The sequence below is a fragment of the Coregonus lavaretus genome (assembly GCF_964263955.1).
Source record: "Coregonus lavaretus genome assembly, contig: HAP1_SCAFFOLD_1715, whole genome shotgun sequence".
Lineage (NCBI taxonomy): Eukaryota > Metazoa > Chordata > Actinopteri > Salmoniformes > Salmonidae > Coregonus > Coregonus lavaretus.
This window is the reverse complement of record NW_028166656.1, coordinates 57501-69342: the sequence shown is the minus strand read 5'-3', so window position 1 is coordinate 69342 and position 11842 is coordinate 57501. Positions and strand designations below refer to the sequence as shown.

The following is an 11842-nucleotide window of genomic DNA, read 5'->3' as shown; positions in this document are numbered from 1 at the left end:
TAACTCTGAAAATTAGTCAATGCATTTGATTTAGATATAATTGTGAAAGACATACCTGTGCAGTGCTCAGGCTGGGCAGAATAAAGTTACTCTCTCCTTCCTGACCGGATATCTTTTCAGGTGAAATATCAACCACTTTTAAAATACCGGTAAGTAAATACGTTGCATCAGCTAAGTATATGACCAAACACGCTTTTGTACCGTTTTAAATAAAAGTGTGACTTTCGCTATCACTAACAACGTCGCTAGCTGGCAAAGTTATCCACCTGATGAAGACGTTTCCAACCTTCACCTGAAGACGACGACTAGACCGACCGCTGCCGCCTGCTGGATCTCAATACGGCCTGGTGTTTGGACGGTTCATGTAGCTTCATCACTTTGGCTACATCCTGCATGAAAAATCATTACACAAGATTATTTGCCATTACATGAACAGAAAACGTTTGCCAGTTTGCTAACAGACATTTCTAAAGGATTTCAAAAGGTAAGGAAGCAACATAACAAGTAGCTAACAGTAGCTAAAACGTTTGCTAGCTAGCGGCATTAGCTAGCTAATCATCAGCGCCTAACGTTAACGTCAACCATCAGGTTGCTAGGTAGCCATCTTTTTGAGACCCGTTATTATAACCCAAACAATGGGGAAGAGGAACAACTCGGTTAACCAGTGTGGTGTCGCGTTTACCATCAATCAGGGATGTCCAGTCGAGGTTGTGCGGGTCCCCGGAGGAAGCGGGACATCGAGGAGCATCAGAAGGAGAGAAGGCGGGCTCTGCAGGCCCGACACCGAGCCAACCTAGCCACCTTGTTCGAGACACTGAAAACCGTCGTCTGTCCCACATCCTACAAGATGCCTGCTAAGGTATCTAAATGGATGCCTCTCCTTTGTGTGTAGCTACTGTTGCGAAAACATTTTTGGTCAGCTACTATAGAGCAACTAGTCAGCTAGATAACTGTTGCTGGGTAGAGAGAGAGGGTGTGATTTTGGGCTAGCTAGCTAATGTACTCACAGTGGGTTTTAGGGTGACCCCATTTCCCTGCTTTTGCGAGACAAGTCCCGTATTTTGGCACTTTTTCACGCGTCCCACAACCAAGCAGTTATGTCCCGCATTTTATCAAATTCAAACAGCACTAATTTAGAAAAAAAATGTCGATTTTTTTCTGTATTTCGGTCAGTTGCTAGTAAGATTTAGAAGCTGTTCAGGGTCATGTTGGTTCCAGACTTGGTGCATTGGTACTGCTTGCAATGCGGTAGAGAGAACAGTCTATGACTTGGGTGGCTGGAGTCTTTGACCATTTTTAGAGCCTTCCTCTGACCGCTGCGCCACTCGGGATGGCCCATGCCAAATCTTGTCAGCCTCCTGAGGTGTCGTGTCCTCTTCAGGACTGTGTTGGTGTGTGTGGACCATGATGATTCATGTGGACACAGAGGAACTTGAAGCTCTCAACCTGCTCCAATAAAGCCCCGTGTGTGCTTGACCCTCTGTTTCCTGTAGTCCACCATCAGCTCCTTTGTCTTGCTGACGTTGTTGTCCTGGCACCACACGGCCAGGTCTCTGACCTCCTCCCTATAGGCTGTCTCATTCATCGTCAGTGATCAGGCCTAACACTTTCGTGTCGCCAGGCAAACTTGATGAGTGTTCCAGCCCCTACTGGATTGGCCGTTGATACCTAGTAGCAGTACCTAGCATGCTTGTTAATTTGCTAGCACCCAGATGAGGGCGACGCTAGCGTGGCTAACGCTGATATGGATCCCCTCTAAGCTAGCAATATGTGCGTGCTTCAATCTGAAATATCGGACTTTCGTCAGTTGATCACAAAATCTTAAATAATATCACACAATGGCCACTATCTGTTTCCATTAACCCATAAGAGCCCTGTCTGTTTCCATTAACCCATTAGAGCCCTGTCTGTTTCCATTAACCCATTAGAGCCCTGTCTGTTTCCATTAACCCATTAGAGCCCTGTCTGTTTCCATTAACCCATTAGAGCCCTGTCTGTTTCCATTAACCCATAAGAGCCCTGTCTGTTTCCATTAACCCATAACAGCCCTGTCTGTTTCCATTAACCCATTATAGCCCTGTCTGTTTCCATTAACCCATAAGAGCACTGTCTGTTTCCATTAACCCATTAGAGCCCTGTCTGTTTCCATTAACCCATTAGAGCCCTGTCTGTTTCCATTAACCCATTAGAGCCCTGTCTGTTTCCATTAACCCATTAGAGCCCTGTCTGTTTCCATTAACCCATTAGAGCCCTGTCTGTTTCCATTAACCCATTAGAGCCCTGTCTGTTTCCATTAACCCATTAGAGCCCTGTCTGTTTCCATTAACCCATTAGAGCCCTGTCTGTTTCCATTAACCCATTAGAGCCCTGTCTGTTTCCATTAACCCATTAGAGCCCTGTCTGTTTCCATTAACCCATAAGAGCCCTGTCTGTTTCCATTAACCCATTAGAGCCCTGTCTGTTTCCATTAACCCATTAGAGCCCTGTCTGTTTCCATTAACCCATTAGAGCCCTGTCTGTTTCCATTAACCCATAAGAGCCCTGTCTGTTTCCATTAACCCATAAGAGCCCTGTCTGTTTCCATTAACCCATTAGAGCCCTGTCTGTTTCCATTAACCCATTAGAGCCCTGTCTGTTTCCATTAACCCATTAGAGCCCTGTCTGTTTCCATTAACCCATAAGAGCCCTGTCTGTTTCCATTAACCCATTAGAGCCCTGTCTGTTTCCATGAACCAATAATAGCCCTGTCTGTTTCCATTAACCCATAAGAGCCCTGTCTGTTTCCATTAACCCATTAGAGCCCTGTCTGTTTCCATTAACCAATAATAGCCCTGTCTGTTTCCATTAACCCATAAGAGCCCTGTCTGTTTCCATTAACCCATTAGAGCCCTGTCTGTTTCCATTAACCCATAATAGCCCTGTCTGTTTCCATTAACCAATAATAGCCCTGTCTGTTTCCATTAACCAATAATAGCCCTGTTTGTAGCCCGCAAAAGCCAGCATTAATAGAATATGTCATAATTTACTAATATTTGCCAAGTTCTAATAGTCCTCATGTGCCAACTTACCGCCACGGTCCATGACCTGGTGAAACTTGCACTCCTGTAGATCTGAAATAATATGATGGTGAAATTTGCATCCAGCCAACCAGAAAAGCAAGGCGAAGCAATTCAGGCATTCTTTAAAAGTCAGGAAAAGGATCCTGCAAAGAAACATCATTTTTATAGTTGAAAAATAGATTTAGCAGGCAGTAGGCGTTTAGAACTAAATGTGGAATGGAGCTTCATAGTTACATAGATAGGCTACGACGTGTTGACATCACGTTCCCCTTGTACCTTCAAAATGATTCGGCAATCATCGTTTATTAGAGGAACACCGTTTCCATCATTTGTTTTCGCAAATAAAGAAAGTTCGATAAAAGAAAGTCCACCCCGTCAAATGGATAACAATGTTGTCGATCATTAGAAATTGTCTCCTATATCTGCAATTTTTCCATTACACGCTATTTTGTTTTGCGGCATTGCTTTTGTCGAATAAATCTGGGTCGGTGGAAACCTGCCTACTGTCTTTGATATTAGCTAGATTGGTTTGGTCAACCTGTGAAAGCTGAAGTTACGTTAGCAAGTCGTAACCTCGTGAACAAGCAAATGTGCCGCCCTTGGATTTGGGAAGTTACATTTCCGGCCGTGTGAAAACAGCCATCTTTGATAATGCTGGTAGATCTTCACCTACCTGGTGATGGAGGTAGATCTTCACCTACCTGGTGATGGAGGTATATCTTCACCTACCTGGTGAAGGAGGTAGATCTTCACCTACCTGGTGACGGAGGTAGATCTTCACCTACCTGGTGACGGAGGTAGATCTTCACCTACCTGGTGACGGAGGTAGATCTTCACCTACCTGGTGATGGAGGTAGATCTTCACCTACCTGGTGACGGAGGTAGATCTTCACCTACCTGGTGACGGAGGTAGATCTTCACCTACCTGGTGACGGAGGTAGATCTTCACCTACCTGGTGATGGAGGTAGATCTTCACCTACCTGGCGATGGAGGTAGATCTTCACCTACCTGGTGATGGAGGTAGATCTTCACCTACCTGGTGACGGAGGTAGATCTTCACCTACCTGGTGATGGAGGTAGATCTTCACCTACCTGGTGATGGAGGTAGATCTTCACCTACCGTGACGGAGGTAGATCTTCACCTACCTGGTGATGGAGGTAGATCTTCACCTACCTGGTGATGGAGGTAGATCTTCACCTACCTGGCGATGGAGGTAGATCTTCACCTACCTGGTGATGGAGGTAGATCTTCACCTACCTGGTGACGGAGGTAGATCTTCACCTACCTGGTGATGGAGGTAGATCTTCACCTACCTGGTGATGGAGGTAGATCTTCACCTACCTGGTGACGGAGGTAGATCTTCACCTACCTGGTGACGGAGGTAGATCTTCACCTACCTGGTGATGGAGGTAGATCTTCACCTACCTGGTGATGGAGGTAGATCTTCACCTACCTGGGATAAATTGGTATTTAGGATTTTTTTTTTTTATAAATCAGAAAAAATCAGTTGAATGCTTTGAATTTTAAAGTCATTATAATGTTGTCTCATCGGTCAGTGGAAGATCTTGGACCATGCCAAAGGATTTCTCAAAGAGCAGGAAGCCTACCTGAGCAGACTGCTGTTACTGAAAGGTGAGAGGAGCCCTCTGCCATTTTGACGTGTACAGCAACATGTTCTGTGATAAAGTGGTCCGTTTCTATTCACCCGACGTGTTTAGGGATATTCCTCGGCAATGAAGATGGGCCGTGCAGCTTGGATGAAGTCAGGGCAGAGTACCGGAGGCTGCAGTCACACAGCAGGTAGACGACCATTGACAAAACACTAGACACTGGTAGTAAGCGTAGGCGGCAGGTAGCCTAGTGGTTACGAGCGTTGTGCCAGTAACTGAAAGGTTGCTGGTTCGTATCCCTGAGCTGGCAAAGTGGGGGGAAAAAATCTTCCGTTCTGCCCTTGAGCAAGGCAGTTAACAACACCTGCTCCCTGTGCGCCGATGACATGGACGTTAAAGACGTGGCAGCCCCCTGAAGACACATTTCAGTTGAATGCGTTCAGTTGTGCAACTGACTAGGTAACCCCCTTTCCCTGCCACCTGCAGTTAGTATAGATGACCACTGGGAGGAGGCATCTACCCATGTTAGTGAACCACTACAGTTATTTACACACGACACACATGTCAAATCAATTTATTGTAGATGTCAATTGTCTTCTTTTTCCAGTCTTACATTAAAACATGTTCCCTCCCTCACCATTCAGCTCCCTGCGCTCCAGAAGACCTGGCGGTCACAGACGTCATGGCGGGGCTGACGGAGAGGACCTGATTGAGACCAGCGAGGAAGACTCTGTGGAGGAGACTCGGGATGACTCCGCCCCCTCTCAGACGTCCGTCAACTCTCGAACCAACATCCTGGAGTTTGAAGGGTGGGGGCGCGTGCCAGGGTTTCCGCGGCGCCGGATATTTTTAATTTACCGGACATTTGAGAAATTGACCAGACCCATATGCATTGGGTTTATAACCTGATTTAGGGCGTCCACCCACGGCCCTCAGAATGACACAAATCACATTTAGATGATGGTAATTCACATTAACAGAACACGCAAGTCGAGGATGCAACGACGTGCGTTTCTTCTTAGCGAATTCCGATGTGCACTTTGAACATGTTAGAATAACTGTCCACATTTACTTTTCCTCAGCCAACAAGACGAGTAACGAACAGCTAAATAATAATAATATGCCATTTAGCAGACGCTTTTATCCAAAGCGACTTACAGTCATGCGTGCATAATTATTTTTTTTTGTGTATGGGTGGTCCCGGGGATCGAACCCACTACCTTGGCGTTACAAGCGCCGTGCTCTACCAGCTGAGCTACAGAGGACTACAGACAATTCACCAGCCTATGTCAAGCTAGTAGAGTAGAAAAGATTAGACCACCTATTCTATTGGTCAGCTTGTTGAGAAAGAAATAGGGGAGTTGCAGCGATGGGACAAGACTGTATCTACCAATTGGGCAGAAAAAAGAGAGGAGATCTAATAGGCTACTTTGGAGCAAGGTTAAGACACGCCTCATAATGTGGATTAAAACGTTTCAAGTTTCAAACAATTAAGTATATGTTTACAAAATGCATTACTGCCTTCCAGCTCATTGCAAAGTGGTGTGTCGTAACGCTTGCAACAGTTTGATGCCGCGTTCAAAACTACTCGGGGAAATCTCTTGACTTCAGTGCGTTCAAGACAACCGGGGAAACTGGGAAACAAACTAGCTCCAAAGCTTCAAAGAAGGTCTGCAGTAGCCTCAGCAGCCCTCTGTAGGGTAGCACCAATATAGCACTAATATGGTGAAAATGATGTAGGCTGTTTATACAGGTTTGGCTTGGAAAGGTGTTTTTTTCGCCTGGTCACGTACAGCTGATGTGTTGTGCGTTGAAGTCCACAAGCGAAGGGAAGAGAAGGAATACAACGTGGCTGCTATGAGAGTGAACTGTGTTTACGCCTGATCACGGGGTGTATTCATTCCTGCCGATTCTTTTGGGGGAAAAACGTTTCTTAAAACGGAAGCGAACGGAACAGAACGGGGATAAACAATACCTGAATTTGTCCAATAGAAACTCTCGTTTGCAACTGTTGGACTAATGAATACACCCTGTATCAGCTAGATGCAGGCAAGCGTGTGCCAGGCGGTGTTGAATGTCACTGTCTGTCCATGTTTCACTGTCTGGCACCTCACATTTGTCTCTCGACATGTGTCCACCTACGTTGTAAACTTTCATTCATAGGCTAGGTTGTAGCAACCTCATGATGGGTATAGGGAAAAATTCGAGTTTCATGTAGCAGCCTAAACCTATCGATGTTACATTGAACTGGGTGAATGGAATATGAATGAGAGTCATCCAACATGCTGTAATAGAAATAAGGCCCTGCTCATGAAAACAAAATGTGGTCCTCCCTCATCTGAAACGCCACTGACCACCACTGCTGAACACACGCGCCAATTTAATTCCACTAAATTATACAAATGGACCAATAGACTGCTACCCCACGACGAGTCAAACGTATCTCCATGGACTGGTATTCCATCAGTCGAGAGGCTATGAACCATTGTTTCACAATGGGACTTGTTCTCCCGGACAATGGGCCACTCACACACTCTTTGGGCTGGTTTCCCCGGATACAGATGAACCCATTTTCTAACACTAAAAAAGCACGTAGTCTAGGACTGGGCTTAATCTGTATCTGGGGGAAACTGGCCTTCTCTGTTACTTTTAAAGGGACACGGTGACTTTATTAAACGTTCAGTGAAAAGCAGGTCTGATGAAAGACCGACTTATTGACAGAATGAGTGACAACAGAATATACTTCCCCCGAAGTACAACTCTCTCTTATCTTTAGTCTCTGTTGAAGCTACTCCCCACAAAGACCAAATTCAACTGAAGGCATTTTTTCCATCGGCGCAGCCAGAGTTTCACCCCTCGGCTGATTCGCGTCTGTTGGATGTCCTGTCTCCGTTGAGATGTTTTAAACTGTCCGTAGTGCGGTGAGTTAGTGCTCTTCTGGCCTGTGACAGGGGATCAAGGACTTGGCACGAGGGGGACTTATAGCTGGTGGCACCTCTTGACCATGGAGAGTGATTTAAAAAGGGCTCATTCATTTCACCAATGGCAAACTGATTTATAACCTCCATAAAACAGCAATGATAGTTGCCCTCCTGAGCTTGGAATTAGAATTTTAACTCCACAATGTTGCTATCCATAGTAGACTACAGTAATGTTGCTATCCATAGTAGACTACAGTAATGTTGCTATCCATAGTAGACTACAGTAATGTTGCTATCCATAGTAGACTACAGTAATGTTGCTATCCATAGTAGACTACAGTAATGTTGCTATCCATAGTAGACTACAGTAATGTTGCTATCCATAGTAGACTACAGTAATGTTGCTATCCATAGTAGACTACAGTAATGTTGCTATCCATAGTAGACTACAGTAATGTTGCTATCCATAGTAGACTACAGTAATGTTGCTATCCATGGTAGACTACAGTAATGTTGCTATCCATAGTAGACTACAGTAATGTTGCTATCCATAGTAGACTACAGTAATGTTGCTATCCATAGTAGACTACAGTAATGTTGCTATCCATAGTAGACTACAGTAATGTTGCTATCCATAGTAGACTACAGTAATGTTGCTATCCATAGTAGACTACAGTAATGTTGCTATCCATAGTAGACTACAGTAATGTTGCTATCCATAGTAGACTACAGTAATGTTGCTATCCATAGTAGACTACAGTAATGTTGCTATCCATAGTAGACGACAGTAATGTTGCTATCCATAGTAGACTACAGTAATGTTGCTATCCATAGTAGACTACAGTAATGTTGCTATCCATAGTAGACTACAGTAATGTTGCTATCCATAGTAGACTACAGTAATGTTGCTATCCATAGTAGACTACAGTAATGTTGCTATCCATAGTAGACTACAGTAATGTTGCTATCCATAGTAGACTACAGTAATGTTGCTATCCATAGTAGACTACAGTAATGTTGCTATCCATAGTAGACTACAGTAATGTTGCTATCCATAGTAGACTACAGTAATGTTGCTACTACAGTAATGTTGCTATCCATAGTAGACTACAGTAATGTTGCTATCTATAGTAGACTACAGTAATGTTGCTATCCATAGTAGACTACAGTAATGTTGCTATCCATAGTAGACTACAGTAATGTTGCTATCCATAGTAGACTACAGTAATGTTGCTACTACAGTAATGTTGCTATCCATAGTAGACTACAGTAATGTTGCTATCTATAGTAGACTACAGTAATGTTGCTATCCATAGTAGACTACAGTAATGTTGCTATCCATAGTAGACTACAGTAATGTTGCTATCCATAGTATACTACAGTAATGTTGTTATCCATGGTAGACTACAGTAATGTTGCTATCTATAGTAGACTACAGTAATGTTGCTATCCATAGTAGACTACAGTAATGTTGCTATCCATAGTAGACTACAGTAATGTTGCTATCCATAGTATACTACAGTAATGTTGTTATCCATGGTAGACTACAGTAATGTTGCTATCCATAGTAGACTACAGTAATGTTGCTATCCATAGTATACTACAGTAATGTTGTTATCCATGGTAGACTACAGTAATGTTGCTATCTATAGTAGACTACAGTAATGTTGCTATCCATAGTAGACTACAGTAATGTTGCTATCCATAGTAGACTACAGTAATGTTGCTATCTATAGTAGACTACAGTAATGTTGCTATCCATAGTAGACTACAGTAATGTTGCTATCCATAGTAGACTACAGTAATGTTGCTATCCATAGTATACTACAGTAATGTTGTTATCCATGGTAGACTACAGTAATGTTGCTATCTATAGTAGACTACAGTAATGTTGCTATCCATAGTAGACTACAGTAATGTTGCTATCCATAGTAGACTACAGTAATGTTGCTATCCATAGTATACTACAGTAATGTTGTTATCCATGGTAGACTACAGTAATGTTGCTATCTATAGTAGACTACAGTAATGTTGCTATCCATAGTAGACTACAGTAATGTTGCTATCCATAGTAGACTACAGTAATGTTGCTATCCATAGTAGACTACAGTAATGTTGCTATCCATGGTAGACTACAGTAATGTTGCTATCCATAGTAGACTACAGTAATGTTGTTATCCATAGTAGACTACAGTAATGTTGCTATCCATAGTAGACTACAGTAATGTTGCTATCCATAGTAGACTACAGTAATGTTGCTATCCATAGTAGACTGCAGTAATGTTGCTATCCATAGTAGACTACAGTAATGTTGCTATCCATAGTAGACTACAGTAATGTTGCTATCCATAGTAGACTACAGTAATGTTGCTATCCATAGTAGACTACAGTAATGTTGCTATCCATGGTAGACTACAGTAATGTTGCTATCCATGGTAGACTACAGTAATGTTGCTATCCATAGTAGACTACAGTAATGTTGCTATCTATAGTAGACTACAGTAATGTTGCTATCCATAGTAGACTACAGTAATGTTGTTATCCATAGTAGACTACAGTAATGTTGTTATCCATAGTAGACTACAGTAATGTTGCTATCTATAGTAGACTACAGTAATGTTGCTATCCATGGTAGACTACAGTAATGTTGCTATCCATGGTAGACTACAGTAATGTTGCTATCTATAGTAGACTACAGTAATGTTGCTATCCATGGTAGACTACAGTAATGTTGCTATCCATAGTAGACTACAGTAATGTTGCTATCCATAGTAGACTACAGTAATGTTGCTATCCATAGTAGACTACAGTAATGTTGCTATCCATAGTAGACTACAGTAATGTTGCTATCCATAGTAGACTACAGTAATGTTGCTATCCATAGTAGACTACAGTAATGTTGCTATCCATAGTAGACTACAGTAATGTTGCTATCCATAGTAGACTACAGTAATGTTGCTATCCATAGTAGACTACAGTAATGTTGCTATCCATAGTAGACTACAGTAATGTTGCTATCCATAGTAGACTACAGTAATGTTGCTATCCATAGTAGACTACAGTAATGTTGCTATCCATAGTAGACTACAGTAATGTTGCTATCCATAGTAGACTACAGTAATGTTGCTATCTATAGTAGACTACAGTAATGTTGCTATCCATAGTAGACTACAGTAATGTTGCTATCCATAGTAGACTACAGTAATGTTGCTATCCATAGTAGACTACAGTAATGTTGCTATCTATAGTAGACTACAGTAATGTTGCTATCCATAGTAGACTACAGTAATGTTGCTATCCATAGTAGACTACAGTAATGTTGCTATCCATAGTAGACTACAGTAATGTTGCTATCCATAGTAGACTACAGTAATGTTGCTATCCATAGTAGACTACAGTAATGTTGCTATCCATAGTAGACTACAGTAATGTTGCTATCCATAGTAGACTACAGTAATGTTGCTATCCATAGTAGACTACAGTAATAGTGTAGAGTACACACAGCTCTATACCTTAACTCTCTCTTTCTCCCCCCCCTCCCTCTCCCCATCTCTCTTTCTCCCCACCCCTCCCCCATCTCTCTCTCTCTCCCCCCTCCCCCCATCTCTCTCTCTCTCCCCCCTCCCCCCATCTCTCTTTCTCCCCCCCTCCCTCTCCCCCATCTCTCTTTCTCCCCACCCCTCCCCCATCTCTCTCTCTCTCCCCCCTCCCCCCATCTCTCTTTCTCCCCCCCTCCCTCTCCCCCATCTCTCTTTCTCCCCCCCTCCCTCTCCCCAATCTCTCTTTCTCCCCCCCTCCCTCTCCCCCATCTCTCTCTCCCCCCTCCCTCTCCCCCATCTCTCTCTCTCTCTCTCTCTCTTCCCCATCTCTCTCTCTCTCCAGGTACTTGTTGTTCTACAGACAGACATTAGAGAAGTTGATCTGTAGTGGTGTGCTGAGCCCGGGACAGACTGGGCTGTCTGTAGTATCTGAATCTATCTCAGGCCTGTGGGATAGCTTCTCTCCAGAGCGCCGGGCAGCCTACCAGACCTGTCCCCCACAGCAGAGCACCCTGGGCTGGGAAGGGCCGGCGGAGAGACCCCCTGATCCTGGTCCTGACACCCACCTTCACCTCACGCTCCACCCCTCCACTCAGGCAGACAGTCAGGGAGCCTGGTCTCCTTCCTATGAAGAGGTTAGGGCACAACGTCTCACAGCCTCCTCTCCTTCTTCCTATGAAGAGGTTAGGGCACAACGTCTTACAGTAAAGG

The 11842-nt window shown here is 43.7% G+C and overlaps 1 protein-coding gene across 1 annotated transcript in view; it reads left to right on the top strand.

Moving 5' to 3' along the window:
• Window positions 1-694: 694 nt before the first annotated feature.
• The window catches only part of LOC311114443 (stimulated by retinoic acid gene 8 protein homolog), a gene marked incomplete at both ends in the record, with an annotated part of 40415 nt that continues 29267 nt past the window's right edge, over window positions 695-11842 (top strand). Inside the window, 5 exons of the mRNA XM_084189695.1 lie at window positions 695-859; window positions 4618-4693; window positions 4780-4861; window positions 5331-5480; window positions 11475-11766. Of these exons, the coding sequence (XP_084045821.1) occupies window positions 695-859; window positions 4618-4693; window positions 4780-4861; window positions 5331-5480; window positions 11475-11766 (765 nt within the window). The remainder of the gene's footprint in view (window positions 860-4617; window positions 4694-4779; window positions 4862-5330; window positions 5481-11474; window positions 11767-11842) is intronic.